Genomic DNA, 27,373 nt, shown 5'->3' with positions numbered 1-27,373 from the left:
AAGTCGATCCTCGAATTCTGGAGGAATGGGAGGATGATTCTGATGTCGATGATGATGCAGAAGATTTTGGTGACGATGCTGAGGAGGCTCGTCCTAATAACGTGAGGAAGTACGTTATGGATCACGGCCTCGCTTGTAAAGTCCGTCTTGACTGTACTTGGACCCATAAGTTAGCCCGCTGTTCCGGTGAGATATTTTTCGAGAAACATTTCTTCTTCGGTGAGGGCTACGAAATCGTTATCCCGGAGGAGGGTCAGGCTGTCTGTTGCCCTCCACCGGGCCACACCGGCGTATATATGCGACATTTGGAGTTTGGGCTCCGGTTTCCGCTGAATGGGTATGTTGTGGCCATCCTCAAGGCCATGAACGTTGCCGTTGCCCAACTGCACCCGTTGGCTATGAGGACCATAATCGGGTTTGTCTGGCTTTGTCTCTTCAAGGGGGAGGCCCCAACGGTGAACTTATTTCGCCGACTTCACTACCTCTAGCCGTCATTCTCTGGCCGCGCCGGGTGGTTCAGTGTGCACACGGAGAAGGGTTATGTCTCTGCTGACAAACTTTCCTCTTGCAAGGGCTGGCAGGGTCGGTGGGTGTACGTTAAGGTGCCGGATGACTATCCGCTGCCCTGCTCTTTTCAGCATCAAGTTAACTTGCGGTGTGAGACTAAGGCGGAGCATGATAGATGGGTCTCCCGGAAGAAACTCAAAATGGATGCTGGCAGGGTTCTTCTCTCGGAGGACGAGAGGCTGGCAATGCGGCTTTTTGAGGTAGACAAGGGTGGGCTGCCGAAAAGATGGATTCCTCCAACGCAGATCATTCTTCAGGATGAGCCGCTTTGCCATGTCGGCCTCATACCGGCCCTAGCGCAGGGTGAGTGGGGTCGGTGTGAGGCCCATCACCGTTCTCGTTGTGTGTTTGAACTTTGATTTACTTCTTCTACTTAACTCTTGCTTTGGTTCCTTCGCAGGCCATTTTGGACCGGACCTGTCTGAGGATATCCTCCGGAGAATGGGACTGAACAAAGATAAGACCGTTGCTAACTTACATCCCAAAGCTCTCCCCAATGACCGCAGGAGGTCGCCGACTGATCTCATAGAGCAGCGGCTGAAGAGCTTGAGTGCGGTGGAGACCCAGGCGAAGGTTGTTAGTAACGTGCCGCGCCATACGCGAAAAACGAAGTCCTCGGCGGTGGTGGCGTCGACACCGGCTCCGCCTTCCATCCCCCCTGTTCAGAAGGAGACGGTGGAGATCATTTGTATCTCCAACGGGGATGACTCCGACGAGGAGGAGGGCTCGCCCCTTGTCCGTAAAAGAAAGCAGACGGCCTATACCGCGACCGTTGATTCTGGCGGCGACGAGGAGACGCGCGTTTCGCCAAGAAGGCCAAGCACGGTATTGTTCTTTCGTGGCTTCGATTTAGCCGGTTCCTTAGGCGCTGCCTGTGACAGGCTCTTCGGCATGTCTGCGTATGTCGATACTTATGCTTACTTTAAATTTTGTAGATCGGCCGCAGTCGTCCGCCGCTCTTGTTGGGCAGCAAGTGGAGGGGAGTTCTGTGCGGGCTGGTGATCAAAATGTCACCACTGTCCCTTCATCCCAGAAGGTTTCCTTCTCCCAGCTCATAGATGAAGGCACGGAGCTTATCAAGGAGCTGGCGAGGTGGAACGGTCTTACCGGTGCTCGTATCGTAGAGCAGGAGAAGGCCTTGGCTCAATCCGCTTTTGAGCTTAATGCCATTAAGAAGGTGGCCGTGAAGGCAAAGCAGGATCTTCTCAACGAGCAGAGGCTCAGGGGGGATGCTGAGAGGGCGCTCTTGGCTGAAAGAAAACTTCGGCAGGACGTTGAAAGGGAGGTCCTTGCTGAGAGAGCCAAGGCCGAGGCTGCGGCAGCCGAAGCTGCTAAGCTGCTGGGGAAGTGTACACTTGTTCAGGGGCACGCCGACCTCTACCTCCAGCAGAGGAATGAATCCAGGGACCTGTTTAAGGCCCAGGCAGAGGTGGTTCGGATCAGAGATGCCGTCATTAGGCAAAAAGAGAAGGACATTGAGATGCTCCAAACCGTCATGCTCCCTAACATGTGTGCTGAATTCCGGGATTTAGCCGAAGGAGCTGCTAGGGAGGTGATTGAGGAGCTCTTCCCTCTTGATGGTTCCTTTCCGTGGGACAGCTATGATAAGCTGCTTGATGACAAGCTCGAAGCCAAGGAGCAAGCCGTGGTGGAGAAGGCTAAAGAGGCGGTGAGGGCGAAGGCAGAGAAGGAGGCGGCCGCTGAGAAGGCAGCTCTGGCTGAGAAGGCTAAGGAGGCCCAGGAGGAAGCCAAGCGGGCAAAGGCGGCTGAGGCTGCTGAAGCTGAGGCTGCTAAGGGAGCTGCTGGGGTACCCATCGAAGAAAGTGCCGTTGCCGCTGCTGATGGCGAGCAACAACGGACATAGGGAGATAGCATCTGTAACTTTTTGTCTTTTGGCTCATCCTTGTAATTTCTTGTGATTCGTTGAATATATTTAATAAGAGTTCGTTTTTACTTCACTTCTTTTCCTTGTGCTAGTATTCGAGCTTCTTCCGTTATTAATTGAGTATCTCTTATGTTCCCGCCTCGGCTTGGCCGAGGCAGTCTAGAGTGCGTGTCTCAATTGTGTTAACGCTTCCAAGGCATCTTGATCGCTTCAGCGAGTATCAACCGCGCTGGTTATAACCGTCTGCTTTCTTAGGGTGCATGCCGCTCTTGTCGGTATGACAGTGTGAGCCGTCGCCTGCCGTGGCGTCTACTACTTGGAGTAACTGCGACGGTGCCTATGTCTTGAAGGAGACTCCCGTGGCGTCTACTACTTGGAGTGACTGCGACGGCGTCACACCTCTTGGGGTAACTGCCGTGGCGTCTACTACTTGGAGTGACTGCGACGGCGCCTGTGTCTTGAAGGAAGCTCCCGTGGCGTCTACTACTTGGAGTGACTGCGACAGCGTCACACCTCTTGGGGTAACTGTCGTGGCGTCTACTACTTGGAGTGACTGCGACGGTGCCTATGTCTTGAAGGAGACTCCCGTGGCGTCTACTACTTGGAGTGACTCAACGACGCGTCACACCTCTTGGGGTAACCGCCGTGGCGTCTACTACTTGGAGTGACTGCGACGGTGCTCGTGTCTTGAAGGAGACTCCCGTGGCGTCTACTACTTGGAGTGACTCACGACGGCGTCACACCTCTTGGGGTAATCGCCGTGGCGTCTACTACTTGGAGTGATCTGCGACGGTGCTCGTGTCTTGAAGGAGACTCCCGTGGCGTCTACTACTTGGAGTGACTCGCGACGGCGTCACACCTCTTGGGGTAATCGCCGTGGCGTCTACTACTTGGAGTGATCGCGACGGCGCCGTGTCTTGAAGGAAGCTCCCGTGGCGTCTACTACTTGGAGTGACTGCGACAGCGTCACACCTCTTGGGGTAACTGCCGTGGCGTCTACTACTTGGAGTGACTGCGACGGTGCCTATGTCTTGAAGGAGACTCCCGTGGCGTCTACTACTTGGAGTGACTGCGACGGCGTCACACCTCTTGGGGTAACTGCCGTGGCGTCTACTACTTGGAGTGACTGCGACGGTGCCTGTGTCTTGAAGGAGACTCCCGTGGCGTCTACTACTTGGAGTGACTGCGACGGCGTCACACCTCTTGGGGTAACTGCCGTGGCGTCTACTACTTGGAGTGACTGCGACGGCGTCACACCTCTTGGGGTAACTGCCGTGGCGTCTACTACTTGGAGTGACTGCGACGGCGCCTGTGTCTTGAAGGAAGCTCACGTGGCGTCTACTACTTGGAGTGACTGCGACAGCGTCACACCTCTTGGGGTAATCGCTAGTGGCGTCTACTACTTGGAGGATCGCGACGGCGCCTATGTCTTGAAGGAGACTCCCGTGGCGTCTACTACTTGGAGTGACTCGACGGCGTCACACCTCTTGGGGTAATCGCCGTGGCGTCTATTACTTGGAGTGACTGCGACGACGTGCTCGTGTCTTGAAGGAGACTCCCGTGGCGTCTACTACTTGGAGTGACTGCGACGACGCGTCACACCTCTTGGGGTAATCGCCGTGGCGTCTACTACTTGGAGTGATCGCGACGGTGCTCGTGTCTTGAAGGAGACTCCCGCTCTTGCCGATATGACAAAGGTGTGAGTCGGCGTCTGTTGCTTCCCTCGATAAAGGCTGCCGCTCTTGTCGGTATGACAATGTGAGGCCGCGTCTCTCCTTCCTAGTGACTATGGGAAGAGCGTACATTCTGATGGAAGACTTGGATGATTTTTCATTTAGGTAAAAACATGCGTCGGGGTGCCCACAACTGTTTTGGACACCTCCGACGTTACATGGAGTATTCCCGAGATTTCCGGCGTCCTAATGGCCCGTTGAAAGCGTACCTCCCAGCTTAGCCGCTAGTTACATCCATGAGGTCGCTCTCCTGTTGTAAGGATAGACCTTTCCCTTTCTCCGATTTCTTTGCCACCTTAAGGGATTGCATGTTGCATCCTCTCGGCAGCTATCCGGGCGTTCACCACCTCGTCATTCTCGTCTTTGGAGACGAGCTTATGCGCTTCCCCGGTCCGAGACGTACATCAATGTTAGGGCCCGATGGACATCATCGCGTCGCCTCGCTCGAGTGACGCGGCCTATGAGAACGTTGTAGGCGGATGAGCCGTCGATGACCACGAACTCAGCTAGGACATTCTTGGCCGCATTCCTTTCGCCGAACGTTACCGGGAGTCTGATTGATCCCAGTGGTACCAGTCCGGCCCCAGAGAAATCAGTATAGCGGGTTGGTGCGGGGGCTTAAGTCCTTGACCTTCAGCCGAGGCCGAGGAAGCACTCCCGAACATGATATTCGTGTATGCGCCCGTGTCAATCGTGGCACCTTTTGACCAGGTGGTTGGATATGTCCAAATTGACTACAAGTGGGTCGCTGTGAGGAGCGATGACTCCTTCGTAGTCCTTTCTTCCGATAGTTATGTCGGGGATGTTGGAAGAGGGGGTGGCTGTGTTGGGCACAAAGTTGATGGCCTGATAGAGCTCGTTCAGGTGTCGTTTGTACCCATGAGCGGACCCTCCGTTCTCGTGGCCCCCGATGACAACGTGGATCACTCCTATCCGTTCGAAGACGGATTTCTTCTCTGAACTGCCGGCGTCGGTCTTTTGGCTTTTGGCAACGTACTTGCCGAGGCTCCCCTTCCGGATCAGCTCTTCAATGGCATTCTTCAGATGCCGGCAGTCGTTGGTTAGATGGCCGGTGTGGCCGTGGTACTCACAAAGATCGGCTCGCGTCACCGTCACTTTTTGGTTTTGGGGGTCTCTCCCACTTCTGGCCCTCGCTTTTGCTCAGGGCGAAGACTTCGGCGGCTGATACGACGAGAGGGGTTTTATCGTTATACCGCCTCTGGTGGTACGTTCCCGAACTCCACCCGGCGCCCGCCGAGTCCTGTTTCCTGGCAGATTTGTCAGGCCGTGACCTATTATTGTCACGGCGTCTTTCTTCGGACCGTGACCCATTGTTGTCACGGCGTCTTTCATGCGGGTTGCCCTCCTGGCGGCTCTTCTTTTCTGAGTGCTCGGCCTCGCTCGGGCCCAGCCACGTCTTGTGATAGTCTTCTACCTTGATGGCTTGGTCAGCCTTCTTCCTGGCGGCATCCAAGCCCAGGCCTCCGCACTTGATGAGCTCATTTTTCAAATCTCCCCTTGGGAGGCCTTTCATCAGCGCGAAGGCCGCCAGTTCGGGATTAATCTCCCGAATCTGTTGGACCTTTCCGTCGAACCTCTTCATGTAGCTTCGTAGAGACTCGCCCCCTTCTTGTTTGATAGTTAGGAGGTCCGATGTCTCCACGGCCCTTCTCTTGTTGCAAGAGTACTGGGCTAGAAAGGCGTCCCTTAGGTCGGCGTAGTAGTACACCGAGCCGTCGGGAAGCCCCTTGTACCAACTTTGAGCCATCCCATGCAACGTTGTTGGGAAAACTCGGCACCACACTTCATCGAGCTGCTCCCATACCGACATGTGAGACTCGAAAGCCTCAGCGTGGTCGGCTGGATCGCCTTCCCCTTTGTATGATATGGGTGGCAACTTGAGCTTAGTTGGCACCTGGACTTCTAGGACGTAGGCGCTGAGGGGCTGTCTGATCACATGCCGGACGACACGTGGCGATCGGCTCCTCGCATTCCTAGCCCGACTCCTCTCCTCGTAGCGGGGGGACTTCTTCCCGACTCGGCGAGTCGGGCTTCTTCTTCTCCGACTCTGATGGGTCGGACTTCTTTCATTCCTCCGGAGTGGGCCTCGTGGGCTCGCTGCGGTGACGCTGTCCCCCCGCGAGTGCGGTCGGGACTTATGTCCATCACTAGCATTCTGGCTCCTCCGGTGTTTCAACAGGGCCAACCTCTTCCAAAGTGCTCCGTTCAAGTCTCTTGAGTCACGTTACGGGCCCCGGTCTCCGGACGGGTCCCGCCGCTCCCGTTGGTGTGACAGTGTGAGCCGACGTCCTACCGATGAGGTCCAGGATTTGCTTTAGCAATGCCACGTCGACCACATGTCCCATGAGGGTGACTTGGTTGGCGGGCAGCGTCGCATCTGGTGTTATTGGCATCCCGAACTCCGGTTGGATTACTCCGCCGGCGGAGGGCTGCATGACTCCAGAATTGTTGAAGGTATCATCTGGGTGGAGGGGCTCGTCGGTTACGAACACCTCTTGTTCTTTTGACATCTTCTTAGCTTTTTGGGTGGGTTTTTGTTGTTTTTTTTTTTTTTTTTTTTGGGAATGAATGTGACTAGCTTCTAGTGTCTTTCCCCCACAGACGGCGCCAATTGTTCCGGGTGTAATTCCAGAGCAAGTATAGTTACCACCCGTGGCTTGTTGAATGATGTCTTGAGTTGGATTCTCCTTTGGTCTTAATCGTTCCTCTCGGCCTCTCCTGCAACAATGAACAAACTGAGGGCTTGGCTTTGTGCCAAGCGTACTCACTCCGACGCCCAAGTCAGTAAACTTAGATGTATAAGCTGTATGCTAATTGGCTAGGAATATATTGTAGAGAGATAAGGAAGATTATACCAGATGAATAGCGTATTTAGGTCAAGTTATGTATTTCTGGATTGGATCCTTTCCTCAATGAAGGTTGAGGAGTATTTATAGACTTCACCTTTTGTCACGTAGTGGCCAAGTGGCCAAGTGGCTAGCAGGTGGAAAGACTGATCTACCCCTCGGCCGAGGGACCTATGGCTGGCCGGCGGGCTCTGGTGACCCGCCGCCGAGGGGTCTTGGATATGAGTACGCGGGTATGTGCCCCGGCTGGCAAGTTGCCATGCCGAGACCCAGGCTGACAGGCCGATGGGCTGCATCGGCTAGGCTATCTAAGTCGTTGACTTACTGTGGACATCTTTGACCTTGCTCAATATGTTGACCTGGTCAGCGGTGCAGAATATGCCCCATCAATTTGAATTAAATTTTGAGCCCTTGTACCAACTTTGAGCCTCAGTTCATGCCAAAACAATGACGGGAATTTCAGAAAATTTGAATTAAATTTTTATTGTCGTATACAAATATAAAACTACTCCAAACGACTTATAACCAATTTACAACCATATCGAATCTGGATCCAAACTAGCTTAAACCAACATGCGATGTACTTGGTCCAATAGAATTAAAATAGCCAGACTCGATCCGAGCACGATCAAGGACCCCGATCCTTGCAGCAATCGAGCGAGTACGACGTCTGCTCTGACGAATTTCAGCAATCTTAATCATCCAGAAAAATATAAGTCGGAAAATCACAACCATGGCTAACAAGACAAGAAGATTAACCCACTTGGAGTAATTAACCTGAACGTATAAAATATCCCTCAGAACATCTTCACTAGTAAATACCCCACCTGTTTGATTATTTCCAGTAAAACTTAGTCCATCAAATTCATTTTTTAAGAGCCCTTCATAGACGTACGCACCGTACATAATATAGTACAAGGGGTATTTCCAAAAAAATTGAGGTAGGTCACCCGGAAGCCTTAAACAGCCCGAAGTTAGAAAAACAAGGCCTTGTATTCCTGCACCGGTTGTGATGCCCATTAAGTAATCGGGTACTATACTCGCAATCATCATCATCAAGCTTTCCACAAGCGACATGCCAGTGTACAACATTAGTATGAAGTAGACGAACTTGTCGAACCCTTTTTGTAGACCGGATATGTAATAAGCGAGCGCACCAGGAATAACTGAAATGATGATCAAGAAAGGGATGGACGATATTGTGTTGCTAATCACAAATGCACTTACTCCATAGTGTCCGTTTAGTCTTTCTCGTCCAAAAATCTGAGTTTTTATTTGAACAAAACAATTAGGCATTCTATATATATTTTAATGGAATATATATAGAACTAGTTTAGATGCCGCGCCATGAATGCACGGTATTTATAGACTTACTAATATAATCCATGTGCAATAAATGCACGATATTTATAGAGTTTTACTTTGTAATGTATTATTTATAAAATTTAAATTGACAATTCTTATTTTTCATGTTTCGCCTTAATGTATTTTGATTAGAGAAATAAATAAAAAATTAAATCGTAAGAATTAATAAAATGAGTGTTTTTTTTTATTTTTTTTGTTTTTTTACCGAGAAATTAATGATGTTAATTTACAAATAATTACTAATAACATATTTTTTAGCTGCAAATTGTTTATCATAAAAAGTCAATGGATTTTAACAAATATTTACTAATACCATATTTTTTAGCCGCAACTTCTTATCATAAAAAGTCAATAAATTTTTATAATGAAGTTCTTTAAAAAAAGAATTTCCTTATCCTAAAAAGATTGGAGATAAATTTGTGCAAAATGTGAAATATTAAATGTTATAAATATTTAAATACAAAAAATTATATCCATTTATAACTTATCATATCCACATCTATAGTATATGCTAAAAATACCCAGCACTATTCTAGGATATATGTTTTAGGCGGGAAAAATTGGAGTTTCGCCTATTCATTTAGTAAATAGGGGATGGCCGTAATCAAAAGTTTAAATTGATGCATGGTTAAGGTCCGATCATTCATTTAATACCTTAATTCTTTCGAGCCTTAAAAGTTTTACAACAAATAAAATAGATTGAAGAAAACAAAGTTAACAACATAACATACTTTCATATCCTCGACAAAAGAGGGGAACCCGCCGATTGACATGAACGTTAAGAATGAGCTAACGAAGCCAAATAGTAATGCCCGAGCCTGTTTATAATATAAATAAATGTAGTCCACTTATTAGTAAACCCGAAATTATTCTAAACTAACAATGGAAGTAGAGAAATTAATCACCTGAATAGAAGAATACGAGTTACCAAGTTTATGGTAAATCGTCCCTATGCATATGCAGATAACAATGTACATGACAAGGCGAAGCTTGTAATAACCTTGATCACGGTACATGTTCATTGTTGACCTTTTAGTAAGTACAATGCACTGAGTTACGAATTTTGCTTGGCTTCTTCTCTCTAGCCGTGCCCCTTTCTATGATAAAAGAAGACGAATTATCGTTTAGACTTTAGACAATTAATTAAGTAAAAGGTATTTTAATTAAAACTAAAGAAATATTTGGTAATTGGTATGACGACTAAGACCTCGTAAATGGGTCATTTGGGCTGCGTTTGGATCGGGTCGGGTCATTTTTGGGTCGAGCGACCCGACTTGGTCGTTTGGCTCATTTCAGGTCAGAATTTTGCTTAAAATAAATCATTTTGGGTCTTAGGTCACCCTTATCGAGTCGAGTCGGATTGACTTTACCAGGTCTAAATTGATGAGGGTATAAACATTGTTGTGTATTGCAAATTTAGGGTTTCTTACATTCCCACGCATTGAGCAAACTTGCATTTGAACATTCGAGTACTCGTGTGATGACTTGTACAATTCGCACAAAATGTTTATTGCTTTTTCGGTGCTCTTTATTCCTTCCTCTTCCTGTTGCAGAGAAACACCAACAATGTCAAAGGTGGTTTCCTCACTATAATAATCCGAGTAAAACACAAACAATAGTTATATATGGATTGTTAGTGATTTAAGAGTAAGTACCGGTTCAGTTGGTGTAATTAATGATGGTTCATAGATGGGTAATTAATTTCTAAATATTATAATGCGAGTTCGGAAAGTACGGAGCGTGCGCTTTTATAATTATTTACGAAATTACGGTATAATTTTCGTTCGAATAAATATGACGGGGGGTCTCACTGATAGATAAAGGATGCGAATAACAAGTTATTGAAAAACATAATCAGAGAGTACCGTCTTATCTCAATAGGAAATACAGGCACTAATAAGGGTCGAATTACTCTATTAGGAAAGCGGAGTCGATTCGGTGTGGTTAACTATTGTCAATTCATTTCGTGCAATTAAATTTCCTAACATGGATGAAATTAATTATTAGGCACTTACCGACTCGAAATCATTATTAATTGTTCGAAGGTAGTGATCAGATGGGTTTCTCATACTTGGGCACGGGAAGCCATTCGTGGTGAAAAACTGCAAGCACAAGTAGGTTAGTTCGAATAAAAAGAACAACTCGGGTTAAAATGCAAGCAAAAAGAGAGTACCGAATTGGCTGCAGAGGTATGACCAAAGTAGACAAGCTTGCCATAAGAAAGAAGGCAAAGATTATGAAATAACTCGAAAACATCACTACTTGGTTGATGAATAGAAGCAACAACGGTGGTATGTTCATGTCGAACGAGGTTGATAATGTTTCTCATGACATGGTACGATGCAGCACTATCAAGTCCACTAGTAGGCTCATCCAAGAACAGTAGCTGAGGCCGGGTTAGTATCTCCATGCAAATGCTAACTCTCCGCCTTTGTCCGCCGCTAATTCCGGCTGTTGTCCGGCCACCAATCATTGTGTCCATTGCGTTCTCGAGACCCATCATCTTTATGGCATTATCGGCTCTTTCCAACTTCTCTGTTTTAGACATTGTTTCTGGGAGTTGGAGTAGAGCCGAGTAATATACCGCTTCTCTTATGGTTAGTGTTGTCATCAAGATATCATCTTGTGTCACGTACGCCTATTTCAAATCACAAATTACTGTTCAAGACGGGCACGGCAATATTCGTTTCAGTGGTAAAACGGATTTATATAGGTATTACAGTATATGATAAGGATAACTGCCTATCTTAAGTAAGACTAGCTAATTTATATAGGTATTACAATATTTAATTTCAAATCACAAATTACAATATTTGTTTTATTATCGTCAAGTGCTAGTTTTTAAATCTTAATCATTAAAATGGATACTTACTATATTAAGTAAGACTAGCTGATTTCAAACATCATAAAAGGAAGCAAGTTTAATTCGTGCCGATTGATATTAAATTAGATACAAATACTTGTGTTATGTGTTTTTTTTTATATAAATGAGATCCAAGAACATTAGCCGGGGAGTAAATTTCTCGTAAAACAGATTTACTATAAAACATTGTAATACCATCAATAAAGTACTTTGATGTCCTTATTCGCCAATCATGGTATGTAGTTAGTGAAAGTTATTAGAGTTGCGAAAATTGAGTAAAGTAATTGATTGTTTTACATAAGTTTGTGCGAAACCGTTCTATAAAAGAATAATTGTTATAAGTGTTGGGTTATTCTCTCTTTAATTGAGGGAATTAACAATAACAAGTAAATACAAGATGTGTCTTATTTATTTAGTTTGCTCACTTTATTTTTTTCCCGTAATTACAAAAAGAGGGAAATACGAGTTTTTCCCAACAATAAGATACACATGTATAATGTAAAATGTCGAAATCCAAAGGAAGATGAATTACTAACCGAAGTTCCGAATGCAAGAACTTGATTTCGACCATTGATCAAAATCTCTCCACTTTGCTTCATATTTGAAAGCAACCGCCCTGTTTAATTGAATATATATGCCCGATAAATTTAAATAAATTAATAATCATAGAGAATGAACAATTTATACTCTAGTAAAAAGGAGTATTCATATACGGAGTATATTTTTTTTGGTGTAGACCATTCAGTTTAGTCCGGATTTTGAGTCGGGTATGACCACTAGGGTGGTAAACCTTTTATTCATGAGTTATTGATAGAGATATTACTTCGATTTAATATTGCTTGTAATTATTTCTTTCTTATTGTAATCTTTGTTATTAGTAAAGTACATATTGTTCTATCTTGGTTTTCCTCAATATGAAAATGAAGAATTTTGGGCTTATCTTGATAGGCTTGTGCAATTTCTTGACTCACTAGATAATCATGATTTTAGTGAGGAAGAATTGCGTCTTACAATTGAGAAAGGCATGAATAGTCAAGTTAGATCTTTGTTTGACTCTTTATGTGATGGTGATTTGTCTTCTAAATCGGATGATGAAGCATATAACCTTTTAGATTGGTTGAATCGTGAAAGTAGAAAGCCTAATTTCTCTTTGTTGTCGAGTATTGAGGAAAATGCTATTGTGGATGCTGATGAGCATTTTGAGCCTTTGAGTGATGATGTTGAGGAAGAGAATGAGTTCGAGGCTTCACCTACCATTGTTAGTGATGAATTAGTTGAATTTTCCTTGACCAAGACTTATGAAAACCCCGCTTTTGAGGAATTGAGTGGTGTGGCAATGATGATGAAAAACCCACTTTTTGAGGATTACATGGTAGATGAGGTTAGTAGTGGAAGTGAATGCACTTTTGGTGGTGAAAAACAAGTGGAGGAGAATAATGTTTTTGATGATTCTTGGGAAAGTGAAAGTATACACATGTTTGATGATAGCCTTGAGGTAAAGTGGGATGAGGATGTTGTGGATGTTGACTTTTTAGGAGAGCTCGCTTTTGAGAGATTCCTTGAGCCTATGACTATCCCTTTAATTGGGGATGACTCTCTTATTCTCATTGTTTTGCCTCCCCTTGACTTTCTTACCCCATCTTATGAGTTCATGATTGAGGAGGAGTATGACAATCTTTCCGAGAAGGTTGTTGTGGCTCCTTATTTGACTTTTGATGGTTGTTCCTATGCTGTTGATTGCTCCATGATTTCCCCCTTTGATCATCCTCCTCCTACAAAGGAGGAAATGTTTTAAATTGTTGAATTCGAACTTGATGCGGAGAATGATTAAAAGGGACAAAAGTGGAAAAAACTTAAGATTTTGAGCTACTTTGTCAAAGTGAAGGCGGTGAGTGGCCTTGGTCATAGATTGTGGCATCCTGGATAGTTGTTGGGACCGCTGGTGGGTTTGGCGGTTTCCTTAATACCGCGCTTCTTGGGAGGCAGCCCAAGCTTTTTATGCATCTTTTTCTTTATATTTTTCTAAAAATCAAAAATATGTTCTTTTCTTTGAAATTTTTTAGAAAAACCCAAAGACTTGTATTTCTTTTCTTATTCTCTTCCTACACTTGTTCCATTGAAGACAATGTACATTTTAAGTGTGGGGAGGGAAATATCCACCTTGTATATATTTGAACATTTGTAAATTCGATAAAACTTCCAAAAAAATCAAAAAATTTGAAAATTTATCCAAAAACATATTTTCATTTATTTTAATTTACTCTCATATGTAAATAAATAAGTGTGGGGAGGAAATTCCCTTAACATTTCTTGTATATATTGTTTTTTTTTTCATGAAATGTAAGTTTCCGTTAAGAACGAAACAGCTATTACAAGCTACGACATTTTAAACTTTATACAATTTTAAGAAACTCCCCTCCTCATAAGGGAAAGGGGATTACACAGGTCAATCTTAAGCTACTACACTATCAATCCCATCAGGAGGAAGATTTATCCTTATAGCAAGATGTAGCCTCATCTCACGCATAATCTGGGCACACAATACTGCAGGTCTTAGAAGTACCCCATCAACCCGAGCCCTATTCCTTTGAAGCCATATGTGATAGTATACTGCCATCACAGCACACAACATCACCCTTTTCTTCAGCTGAGAACATTGATGGCCCTCAATCCATTACAACAGATCAGACTGAGGGAAAACCACCTGACACAGCCTAGCCAATTCATCTATAACTTGCCTGCTATATACACAAGACTGAAATAAATGATCATAACTCTCAGTGTCCTGTCCACATAACATGCAACTATCATCAGGACTAATACCCAAGGAGAATAATCTTTCTTTAAGCATCAAAGCTCTCCTAGCAATCAGCCAACAGATAAACTTATGCTTAGGTATACAAACCTGATGCCAAATAACTTTGTGCCATGACACAGGCTGGAATTTCTGTCTCAGCATATCATTGCCACTACCCATAGTATAGCCCTTAGGATCCATGATCCACTGTCCATCCAAGTAACCAGGAGCCAATTGATCTCGAGCTCTACAGACCTGCTTCCAACCCCAGCTTATGTCACCATAAGGTTGATAATCAGGCCATAGACCACCTTTTATATACACCTGGTTCACTCAATTCACCCAAAGTCTATCAGGGCTAAAATAGACCCACCAAAAAAGCTTCCCAATTGTTGCCACATTCCAGGAATAACTGTCTCTAATTCCCAGACCTCCTTCAGATTTAGGAGCACAAACGCTCTCCCAACTAACCATTGGAACTCTAATATAATCCACATGCCCATCTCATAGGCAATTCCTACAAATGGAATTAATTCTATTGAGCACCCCTTTAGGAATTATGAAAATATTGATCCAATAACTATAAATGGCAGAAAGGACAGAGTTGACTAAAACCAGTCTACCAACATAAGAAAGTTTTTTAGTCCCAAAACTCCTTATTTTTTGAATCAGTTTTTCCACCAGCACCTGACAATCTGCCTTAAGCATTCTCCCACAAGTAATAGGTATTCCCAAGTACTTAAAAGGCAATTGCCCTTCACTAAACCCAGAGACCTGCAAGATATCATTTTTAACCCAGTTCTGAACTCCATTATAATAAGCATTAGACTTAGAGGAATTCATTTGCAGACCAGAGGCAGCTGAGAAAGTGGCAAAAGACCTTAGTAACACCATAATAGAGGTAACCTCCCCTTTGCGAAACAACATGAGATCATCAGCAAACATGAGGTGTGATAAATGGAGTGGACTACACATAGGATGATATTTGAAGGACGTGTTTTCAGTAGTGTAAGCCAAAATTCTACTCAAATTCTCCATGGCAATGGTGAATAAAAGAGGGGAAAGAGGGTCACCTTGTCTCAACCCTTTAGCCCCATTAAAATGTCCAAAAATCTCACCATTAAGAACCAAAGAGTATGAAGCAGTAGTAACACACTCCATGATTAAATGAATAAATTACAGAGGAAACTTTAATGCCTTCAACATCTGCTCAAGAAAGCTCCAGCAAACAGAATCATAGGCTTTCTTTAAATCTACTTTCATCATAAATTTATGGGACACAGACTTCCTATTATAACATCTAACAATGTCTTGACAAATAAGTATATTCTCCACTATGCTTTTCCCCTTAATAAAGCCCCCCTGATTCGCACTGATAGTGGAAGGTAGAATAGGAGTTCTTGTATATATTGTTGTTTTTGTGTAATAAAATGCATAGGTACATTTGGAATATCGAAGACATATGCTAAGGAGTTAGAAGAACACTTGGTATAATCGTTCTTATCTCTTCTCCTTTTCCCTCTCTTTTCTCTTATTTATAATTGAGGAGGTTGGGCTTTGTATGTTGAGGAGTATTTTCTATATTTTGGGACTTGATGGATATGTGTTTTTGTGTTGCTAGGGATAGATTGCATTAGATTACTTGGCATATAGCTTGATAGTTGCACTTGCATTATAACATGTATATACTAGTTGCATCCATGGCATGTAATTGCATTAGGAGAATTTTGGAAAATGCCTAATTTGGAACATTGACAAGCATGTATAGGCCGGTGTAGATACTTATTTGTCTTAGCACTTTGCCTTTTAAAATAGACTTGAGACACCCTTTGTTGTGTAATTTTATTGTTGGTAGTTTCGATCCGTTTCCTAAGGCCTAGTCAAGGGCGTGCATTTGACCATTACATTCACCCTCGTGATGTGATAATTCCTTAGTGATCGGTTTCCTAGGTGACCTTTAAGGCCATGCAACTGTCCAATTATCCTTGATTACCATCCATATCATTTTACCAAAGGGAATGGGCAAATACAACTATCAAAGTTGAGTTCAAAGTAAAGCCAAATGTCAAATGTTTGCTATTTTGTCAAGTTATTAAAAGTACCCTCACTACATATAGGGTCACTTCTTTTGCCAAAGTGTTTAATGTCAAATGTTACCAAATGGGAAAACCAAAAGTTATCAAATGAAAAAAAAGTGTCCAAATGCTTAATGTTATCAAATGGGGGAAAAGTGTTTAATGTCATATGTTATGCAATGGGGGAAAAATAACCCAAGCAAACCAATAGAATGAGAACTCCAAACATATATATTTCCTATACCGATGGTCTACCTTTTTGTTGCATGTTTGAGGAGGGACGACCCTTCCTTTCACTTAGGTGAAAGGCGGAATCCCAAGCCTATAGTGTCTTATAACTTCACGAGGATTCCACTCTCCATTCCACCTTATCACCCTTGACAAAGCAACTTAGTAGATGTGATGAAACGCACTAATTTTACACAACTAGGAGGTGACTTGTTTCTATAGTCTTAGACTTAGTTCTTTGTAAAACTAGTGAGTACATCGGAATTTATATGCTTAGATTGTTTCCTCGTTAGTAGATTTCACCGCTTTGATGAGGGAAGCGGCCTTACCTTTTGTAGATGCATCCTATTATATGTTTATGTGCTTCATATTTGGATGTGTAGAAATTTTGTGCAAGATCTCACTTGCCTTACAAGTGGTGTTTTACCTCATGAACACGACTATGTGAGTTGAAAGGGCATAGAGTGCGCTAATACTCTTTCGGCTTAGTAACTTGAATAATTGTAAGCGTTTCTTATATTGTGCATTCCGCTTACCTAATAAAGGGTATACAATTCAATTTTGGGCCATTTAATTTCGTTTTGACCGACATTTACTGGGTTGGCCTTTGACTTCAATATCGTTAATGGCCCACAAATGATTGTTTGGTGAGCTTTATGTGGCAAAATGGAGCAGCACAAGAGGCTGGGGAATTTTTTGTTTGGGGTCGGCAGAGAGCTCTTCATTTTTGGGGGAGTTCTGGGCAGCTGAGCGACGGAGGCGGTAGGATAGGGTAGATAGTTTAGGTTTTACTTGATCAAAAATTCAATAAAAAATGTTCTTTACTTTAGTTATTCTAGTCTAAATTTAGTTTAGCATTTCAATTTACAAGATTTGTATGGAGATTTTCCTTTCAATTCCTCTATAATACATACATTTCTTCTTTCCCTTTCCCTTATTGTTTTAGATTATTGTTATGTTTATAATTAGTTACAATTTTAGTTTTTACCATGTTTAGTGTTAATCATTTCTTATTTAGGCCCTGTTTGGTAAACATCGGATTAATTTCAATATAAGCAGATTGTAAAAGCAGATTATAAATGGCAGATTTTATCAGAAGGTTTGACTAGCATATTATAATTAGCAGAATTAATTTGAGTGTTTGGTAATTAGCAGATTACTATTAGTGGATTGTTAGTTTTCTTTGTAAAATGGAGAAAAATTTCCTATTTTACAATATGCTAACCCATATGCTGGGGTAAGCAGCATATTGTAAAACAACATATTGACCCCAAATATGCTGTTTCAATATGCTGTTTACAAAACACTAAAATTAGCATATTGATTGGTCAAACATCCTAAAACCCTTGAATATGCTAAAGATTGGCCAATATGCCGTTTACCAAACAGCGCCTTAGTCATTAGATTAGATTAAAGTTCCAATCTTTATTGTTCTATTATGTTTAATTTCATGTTTAGTGTAGTATTTAATGTGTCTTTTGTTGTATTAAGTATGATTAGTGAGTAATTTTATTCACTAGGGTTCGATTAAACCCTAATATGAGTAATTAACCTAATTAGTTCCATTTAAATTAGTTGTTGACGGGAAATTAGTGGGGTTTGTCAAAGGGGTTAGTTTGTTATTGTTCTAATTAGGAGCTTGGTTGATTGTTTACCCTTGTCCACCCATGAGAGTTGGTTAGGTTTATAGTCATCCACCTTTTTAGAGTACTTGTCTATTTGGGTTGAACCCGGGAGGGGGAACTCATTGAGGGCACCTTTGGGAATCGGTTTGACCTTCACCTTTGGGAAAAGAGTTGGGAATGAAGGCCGGGAATTTATCGTATGCTTAGTGACTCCTAACAATAATCGACTACCTTAGGGATGACACGCTTTCTCGGGTCTTAGATTATTGTATAGGAGAGTCCGAGTCACGAACCCGAGAGGGAGGTAAGTCGGGGTTACTAGTGTCCTATTATGAGTCCGGGAGGGAGTTAATAGGCGAATTAGAGGCATTTTCTCCTTACTAATTGCCTCAAAATGACTAATTGGCGGAACTAATATGGTGATTATCAATTGGTAGTGTAATCAAATCCCAGTCTTTTCTTTATAGTTTAAACCAATTTGCATTACTTGTTTACTTAATTTAGTAGTTTTAATTTAATTTATTTTTAGTTTAACAATTAATTTAATAATAATCTTATTCTTGATTCGCGTAGCTAACTCGTAATTTAAGACGGAGTATTACTCAATCCTTGATCTCCTTGTGGTTCGACCTCGACTACCCTTACTAGTTGAGAATTTGTTTGATTGGGTACGACGACCTCTACCCATTATCGATTTCTTATTGTAATCTTTTTTGGTAACATCTCCTTGTGGTTCGACCTCGACTACCCTTACTAGTTGAGAATTTGTTTGATTGGGTACGACGACCTTATCAATTTCTTATTGTAATTTTTTTTGGTAACGAGGAACATCTCTCATTAGCAGCCCTAATTTTTTTTGGTAACGAGGAACATCTCTCATTAGCAGCCTAGGGCGATACACCTTTGAGAGACCAAACCCCGAGAGATACGCGACAGCACGGTAAGTCGGCACTCTCTTTTAACAGACTCCAAAGGTCCCCGTGCAATAACCGCATACTGCTCATGCAGGGAGTCGAACCCGGAATCTCGCAATTCATGTCATTGCATGCTTTGAGGGTAACCCGCACTCCACTGCACTCATAGCACTTGGTTATTTCTTATTGTAATCTTTGTTATTAAGAAAGTACACATTCTTAGCTTGTTAGTCAACCTGTTACACAGCCGCTAGGTCTAGGTTTTCTCTCCTGTTTCCGTATCATTACTCTTGTATAAACACCGTTGTATCTCCTCCGGGGCCGTCCCGGTAAATTTGGGGGCCCTGTGCGAAATCTTAAAAAGGGGCTCCGAGTATCATTTTTATTAATAGAATAATTAAAAAATTATATTTTTACTATTTTGAGTACTTTTATATGACTATTTTTTTCTTCATTCTAGAAGGAATGAAGTACATAAACAATTTTTTTTCCATTATTTAATAACAATTAAGTGGCAATACCACCCGAGTTCGATTCCTTGTAGCTTTATTTTGCTGAATATTGAACAACTCCATTATGTAAAAATTTTAAAAAAAAATTAATCATAAGGCAGGATTCGAACCTAAGACCATTGACAATATATACCATTACTCTTACCACTGAGTCAAGCTAATTATTATGTTAAAAATACGCGTTAAATTAATTATTAACTAACACAAATATTTCTTATAATTGGGGCCCCTTCAAGTCGGGGGCCCTGTGCGGCCGCACCGCTTGCACGGCCCCTGGGCCGGCCCTGATCTCCTCTGTAACGTTCAAGCAATATAATCACAATATTCCAAAGTCTTCTCAATTGTTTACCGTTTTAACACTCTTAGGAGTCGAATACAAGACTGTCGAGAATTCTGGTTAAGTTTGAATTGAACAACTCCTTATCAGTTGATCTAAGTGCTCATAGGTATATTCGGAACATATAAAACTTGCTTTTGGTAGTTGATTTAAAGAAAACTTGATATTTTATCCATTCATTTTATTTTCATACGTTTGATAATGAAATGAACGAAAGGACTATAAACTATATGAACTTTATTCTTAAAATGGAGTTTAAATCCATACTATTTTTTAAAGATAGGGCGCCACCGGGTGGCGCCGAGATTGGGTGCCACCCTCTCACATGCATCCTTTATTGAAGGGTTCCCCACTTATTGCATGTGTGGGTGGCGTCGAGATTAGGTGCCACCCGGTAACACCAACTCATTTTCCTTTTTTAGAATGGGGCTTGTTAAAACTATTTATTTAGGGTGTTGCTCTTTCATGTACATGATTTACTCAATCACGTACACGATTCACAAAATTGCCACCCCCCATTCTCTCTTTTCCCTTTCCTTGCTAACAAAAAACGAAACAATTAAACTGCTAAACACATTACCATTTACCCACCACCACTGCCACCCCAGACAATCAATTGCCACCGCCTGTCAATCCCATCACCATTCCCTGTCGGTCCCTCGGTCACGCCTCCCTACAACTACCAATCCCACGTCCATCTGACCGCTACGCCTACCGTCATTTCGCCCCTGTCGCCACCCATTACCGTCTTTTCACTCATGCCGCCACCTTGTACCGACGCCCTACCCATGTCGCACCACCCCTTGCGCCACTACCACCTAATTTAATTATCAACTTAATTTAAACTTAGATAAAAAAGTCAAAACCCTAATTGAAAAAATTAATTATTAAATCAATTTAATCTGAATAAAATTAATGTAATTCAAAGCTTATAGGAAGTAATTATTGCTTAGTATTAGAATTGTGAGTCTGTGATCTTTAATTTAAGAATGTGTAAGCAATTTGATTATGCTTTGGAGAATGTAAAGAGTAAAACGTGGTATTTTTTGGTTCTAAGAGAAGAGTATGGTATGGAAACATTATGAAAAAAATTCGTAATTGAGTAAAATGCGTACATAAAAGAGTAACTACATTTATTTATATATAATGGCTGATGGGTCCATGTCATCATATTTGAATTTTCAGTCAATATCTTTCTTCCAAAAGTACCCTTGCTGGCTTTCATCTTCTCCATTAAATCTATACTCCTATTTCGCTCTTCTCCTCCCTTTATCAACTACCCTCTTCAATATCCATTCAATCCATTAAATCAAGAAACCCAAAAACTAATTCAGCTTAAATTCAAAACGCCAAAAATTAATTCAGCTGAAACTCAAAGACCCAGAAAATAATACTCCCTCTGTTATAGTAGACAGTTTACAATTGCTATATACACCATTCTTAAGGCAAGGAGAGAAAAATTGTAAAGTATATGAGAAATAGTTTGATTGTATTGATGATGATTAACAAAGAGTACATGGGTATTTATAATTACAAGTTAACCTAGTCAAGGAAGATATACATCTATAATTAAGGAGGTAAAATAGGTAACAAATAACTAATTGCAAGATATACACAAAGCACACAAATCACGTATGATTTGTTCAACTAATAGAGGATTGTGATCTTTGACTAGTGATATCAATATTATTTTTAACATTCCCGCTCAAGATGGACGGGCGATAGCGAAGACCAATCTTGGATGAAAGCAATATGAACCGTGGCTTGTGTAGCGGTTTGGTGAGGGTATCCGCTAGCTGATCAGACCCGTTAATGTGTTGCACCCGTATGTGACCATGATGAACATGTTCTTTGACAAAGTGGAAGGCAAGAGCAACGTGCTTCATTCGTGAGTGAAATACGGGATTGGCCGAGTAATGGGTTGTACTTAAATTGTCACAGTAAATTGTGGGTGGTGTAGAAGATGTAATACCGAGTTCAAGAAGCAGATTTTTGAGCCATATCAGCTCGGCAGAAGTAGCAGCAACCGCTCTGAACTCAACTTCTGCGGATGAAAGGGACACCGCCGTTTGCTTTTTCGATGACCATGAGATGGGATTGTTGCCTAGGTATATTAAGTAACCTGTTGTAGACTGATAATTATGAGGGTCGCCTCCCCAATCAGCGTCACAGAACGCGTGTAAGCATAGAGGGGACGAATTTGTAAGGTGGAGACCGAGATGAAGAGTACCATTAAGATAACGGAGCAACCTCTTGAGGGCAGCCCAATGTGTCACGGTTGGGTGGGTTAGGAATTGAGCTAATTTGTTCACAGAGAAGGCGATGTCAGGTCGGGTGAGGGACAAATATTGTAGACTGCCGACTATGGAACGATAATCAGAGGCATTCTCAATAGGTGCAGTAGTGTCTTTAATGAGGGGAGGGTGAGCTAACATTGGTGTGGAGGCTGGTTTCGAGTTTTCCATATGGAATTTAGTAAGAAGATCATGTAAATATTTTGTTTGGTTTAGGTGTAACCCGGTTTTAGTTGGGGTGACTTCGATGCCGAGAAAGTATGACAAAGGACCAAGGTCTTTAAGAGAGAATTTGGTTGATATTTGAGAAATAAAATTGGTAACGTGGTTTGTATTTGGACCGGTTATAATGATATCGTCATAATACACTAAGACAAATAGGGTGGTGAGGGCGGTGTTGAGAATAAAAAGTGAGGGGTCAGACAGGGAATTTCGAAAACCTGAATCAAGTAGATATTGCTTGAGCTCGGTGTACCACGCTCGTGGTGCCTGTTTAAGACCGTATATAGCTTTGTTGAGTCTGCAAACATAAGAGGGGTTAGTCGAATCAACAAAACCAGGGGGTTGTGACATAAACACTGATTCAGTAAGCCGTCCCTGCAAGAAGGCATGGTTAATATCAATTTGGTGTAAGTGCCATTTATTTGTGACAGCAAGAGTAAGAATAAGACGGATGGTTGTTGGTTTGATAACCGGACTAAAGGTCTCGGAGTAATCAATACCGGGACGTTGATGAAAACCTTTAGCAACTAGTCGAGCTTTGTGTTGCTTGAGGCTCCCATCGGGGTTATACTTGACACGAAATACCCATTTGCAGCCAACAACATTAGGGGCAAGGTTTGGGGGTACCAAGGTCCAGGTTTCGTTTCGGGTTAAAGCATCGAATTCTTCGACCATTGCTTGACGCCATTGCGGGTTAATAAGGGCTTGTTTCGTTGTGGTTGGGGTGGTGCATGTGAGGGGTAGCGTGGCAGTCTTTGCATACTTAGGGTTCGGTTTGACGATATTGTTGGATAAACGGGTTCGATGGAGGGGTGGAGGTGGTGGAGGCGGAGGTGGGGGTGGGGAGGGAGTGGCAGTAGGAGGGGTGGAAGGGGTTGTGGCAGGTGGAGGGGAGGTGGCAGTGGGTGGGTTCGAAGCTGGGGGTGGCGAAGGAGGACGTGGGGAGGAAGGATTGGGGTTTGGAACCGAGGGTGAGGGTGGAGGAAGGAGAGGTACAGTAAGATTACACCACTGAGTTGGAGTGGGCAGAGATGACGAGGAGGAGTTGGATAGGCGAAGATAAGGAAATTTGGTTTCGATAAATCGAACATGACGGGAGGTGTATAAGTTTTTGGATGTGGGTTCAAAACAGAGATATGCACTCTGTGTATTTGAATATCCAACAAAAACACATGGGGCCGATTTTGAGTCAAGTTTGTGGTTTGTATAGGGTTTTAACCACGGGTAGCATAGGCAACCAAATGGGCGGAGCTTGTGATAGTTCGGGTCTTGACCGAATAAGAGCTTGTAGGGCGACTGGTTTGTTATTGTGACGGAAGGGAGTCGATTAATTAGGTATGCCGATGTCGAAAAAGCATAAGGCCAAAATTTGTTGGGCATTTGTGCGTGGGTTAGAAGAGCTAAGCCGGTCTCAACAATGTGACGATGACGGCGCTCCGCAAAACCATTATGTTCCGGAGTGTGTGGTGGTGAGGTGAGGTGAGAGATGCCATCATCGAGTAGTGTAGGGTTTATTTTGACATATTCACCGCCATTATCCGAGTAGAATTGACGGATTGGCTTATTGAAATTTTTTTCGATGATAGCTTTAAACCGTGTGAATGTGGTAAGTGTATCGGACTTATGTTTTAATGGATATAACCAGAAATAATGGGTGTAATGATCCACAAATATTACGTAGTATTTGAAATAGTCGTCGGACACGATTGGTGAGGTCCAAACGTCGGAATAGACTAAATCGAAAGGTGCTGTAGATTGAAGAGTATTGGTGGAAAATGGAAGTTTATGGCTTTTGTTAATTAAACATGAATTACAGTACGAGAAATCGGAAATGCGAAGATTAAAACTAGTATTAAGCAAACGTAAAGTAGAATTTGATGGGTGTCCTAAACGAGCATGCCACAGGTGGCTCGAGGACTTATTAGCTGCTAGGGCGTGTGGTGGCTTGACGGGAGGGGTCCATTGGTACGACCCATTGAGAAACGATCCTTCAAGCAGAGTTTCCTCCGTCTTGATTTCCTTGAAACAAAAAGAATTGGATGAGAAAATAGCTTAAGCATTGTTATCGGTGCAAAATTGCGAAACAGAAATTAAAGGTCGTGAAATTTGAGGAACAAGAAGAACGTTAGAAAAATGTAAGGTGCGAGTAGAGGTAGGGATAGAAAAAGAACCGAGATGCGAGATAGACAGAGACGAGCCATCACCGATCACAAGATCATCCGGACCGTCATATGGTGTGTGTGAAGGGCTAAGGTGTTGAGGTCATTTGTGATATGGTGAGAGGCTCCACTATCTATAAGATAGGAGGTGGAGGGGCTCGAACTGGTGGTTGCCGTGTGAGCAGAAGGGCGAGGTTGGCGAGTAGGTGGTGGAGGATAGACGACAGTCGGGTAGGCTTTCTTAAAGTCGGGGCAATCACGAATCACGTGCCCATTGGCACGACAATATTGGCAGCGACCACGAAACGGGTTTGGTGATTGGTTGTTGGTTGAGGCCTCACGGTTTTGGTAGGTATTGGGTGGTTGATAGGGCTGGCGTGGCTGAGTATAGGTGTTGGCCGAGTTGTTGGGATAGCGAGATTGATTATTATGGTGGTGACGGGTGTAGGCAGCATGTGCCGATGGGGTGAAGGCAGTGTTGTTAGTGGAAGGGGTTTGATGTTTGATGGTTAATTCATGTTGAATTAACTTCTCATGAAACAGTTCAAATGAAATGGGTGTATCCCGGGCACGGACGGCGTCAATGACGGGTTTGTAAAGGTTGTAATCAAGGCCAAAAATAATTTGTGAGGTGATGTCCTCGGCATCCATGGGTTTGCCGAGTTGAGCGAGTTGGGTAGTACATGCTTTAATGGCTAGCATGTATTCAGAAATAGTCTTGCCAGTGTGGGTTATGGTTCGAAGACGGTCCTTCAATTGAAGGATGTGTCCCCGAGACGGGTTGGCGTAGGTGGTTGCTAAGGTCATCCACGCTTCATGGGACGTGGTTGCATCGAGTAACACGGGTGCTACGACATCATCTAGGGTACCGGCTAAGGCTCCTAGAATAAGTTGATCTTGACGAAACCATGTTTCGTAGGCGGGGTTGGGTACGGGTTCGGGGTCTGGTTTAGCGGTGGTGGCCGCAGGGAGAATGGTTTTTGGTGGGGTTGTGAGGGACCCATCGAGAAAGGCAAAGAGGCCGAAGCCTTGAAATAGGCGGCTGATTTGATAGGGCCAAGCGCGGTAATTGGTGGGTGTGAGTTTAGTACAGGTTGGGAAGGAGACGGAGAGGAGGGGTTTGTTGGGTTCGGCTGAGTTTGGGATGAGGGTGTTGCTGTTGGCGGCCATGGGTGTGTCGAGGGGTATGAAGGCAGCGGAAACAAGGAGTAATATTAGGACCGATGTGAATCCTGATACCATGTAAAGTATATGAGAAATAGTTTGATTGTATTGATGATGATTAACAAAGAGTACATGGGTATTTATAATTACAAGTTAACCTAGTCAAGGAAGATATACATCTATAATTAAGGAGGTAAAATAGGTAACAAATAACTAATTGCAAGATATACACAAAGCACACAAATCACGTATGATTTGTTCAACTAATAGAGGATTGTGATCTTTGACTAGTGATATCAATATTATCTTTAACAAAAATGAGTTTACAATTATTAAAAAATCAAAAGCGATTTGATATGAGAAAGCAATGCAGTGGTTCCCACCTACATCCCACCCACATGAGTTGATTTATTTACTAGAAAATGGAAGTGTAAATTATTGACTGAAGCACCCAAAAAAAGAAAAAAAGTGTAAGCGATTGACCAGGAAGAGGGATTGTACTTAAAACTCAAAAACGCAGAAATTAATTAAGCTGAAACTTAAAAACCCGGAAATTAATTCAGCTGAAATGAAATCCAGAAACTAATTGCTGAAACTCAAAAACCCGGAAATTAATTCAGCTGAAATGAAATCCAGAAACTAAATCAGCTTAAACTTAATAGCACAAACATTAATTCAACATAAACTCAAATACCCAAAACAAAAGACCAAGAAAGAAATCAGCGGAAATCAAAAACCCGGAAATTAAGACACCTCAAACTTTATAACCCAGAAAAAAAAAGTGAAAATGATCGAATAACCGAGAAAGTAATTAAGCAAAAAACTGAAGAAAAATGAAGTTTGGATCAACAATCAGAGCACTGATAAATGTTTAAAAGAACGAAATGATGAAATAAAGGAATCTTTTAGAAAAGTGGACATGGTTTTTGTTGAACGTTGGAGTAGGAAGTCAACTTTTAGTTTTGGGGGAGCGAAAAAGATGATGAAATATCGTGTAATTTCGTCAACTTCTTCATTTGTTTATCATTTTTATTTTAGGATGTGTTATTTATTTTTTTACCTTTCGTATGCGTCTAATGAGTTATTCAATCAATTTATTTCATTTTTGTTCCTTATCATTCAATAACAATACCCTCAAATGTCTTTCCCTTTCCGTAATCTTTGTGCCAAAAGTAAATAAAGGTAAACAAATAACCGGAATGGGAAGTAATAAACCACTTGTCTTTTGGCTTTGTTTTTCATCTTCTCCATTAAATCTGTATTTTAATGGAGATTGAGGAGGGTCATTGTCTCATTGATGGAGGGAGGAGAAGAGCTAAATACAAATTTAATGGAAAAGATGAAAGTAAGGTTATTTTTGGAAGAGAGGCGGAATATTGACTAAAAAGTCAAATATGGTGACATAGACCCATTATATGTAAATAGATTCAAGTAAGCCCTATTTTATTAAATAGTTTGAATTTAAACTCTATCTAAGAAAAAAATTAAAGTTATACACCATTCATAAGTTGTACTAGTAGAATTGAGTTGATGAAGCAACCTGCTAAGGCATCCAAGAGGGTGGACTTGCCACTACCAGAAGGACCCATGATGGCCAACACCTTCCCGGGTTCCGCATATCCGGTTAGACCTTCCAAGATTTTTGACCTCCCCGATTTGTTAGTAGTGTGAACATCACGCGCCGTCACGTAAAGGTCGCTCCATGTCAAGAATGCACCCTCAAATTGATGTGAAGGTTCATTTATTTCTATTTCCACAATATCCAT

At 42.5% G+C, this 27,373-nt stretch overlaps 1 protein-coding gene across 1 annotated transcript; it reads right to left on the bottom strand.

Annotated features, from left to right (window-relative positions):
• Positions 1–940: 940 nt before the first annotated feature.
• Positions 941–27,373, bottom strand: LOC141594775 (ABC transporter G family member 1-like). Its single transcript, XM_074414768.1, has 9 exons — positions 27,148–27,373; positions 11,817–11,896; positions 10,591–11,055; positions 10,433–10,519; positions 9,848–9,961; positions 9,323–9,514; positions 9,149–9,235; positions 7,733–8,315; positions 941–984 (listed from the first exon to the last, which is right to left on the bottom strand). The coding sequence occupies exons 1-9, from the start codon at positions 27,371–27,373 to the stop codon at positions 941–943; spliced, it is 1,878 nt and encodes a 625-aa protein (XP_074270869.1).

The sequence above is a fragment of the Silene latifolia genome, chromosome 8 (assembly GCF_048544455.1).
Source record: "Silene latifolia isolate original U9 population chromosome 8, ASM4854445v1, whole genome shotgun sequence".
NCBI classification, from domain to species: Eukaryota; Viridiplantae; Streptophyta; class Magnoliopsida; order Caryophyllales; family Caryophyllaceae; genus Silene; species Silene latifolia.
Note: the sequence above shows the minus strand (reverse complement) of the source record. Positions and strands in the feature narration are given on the sequence as shown.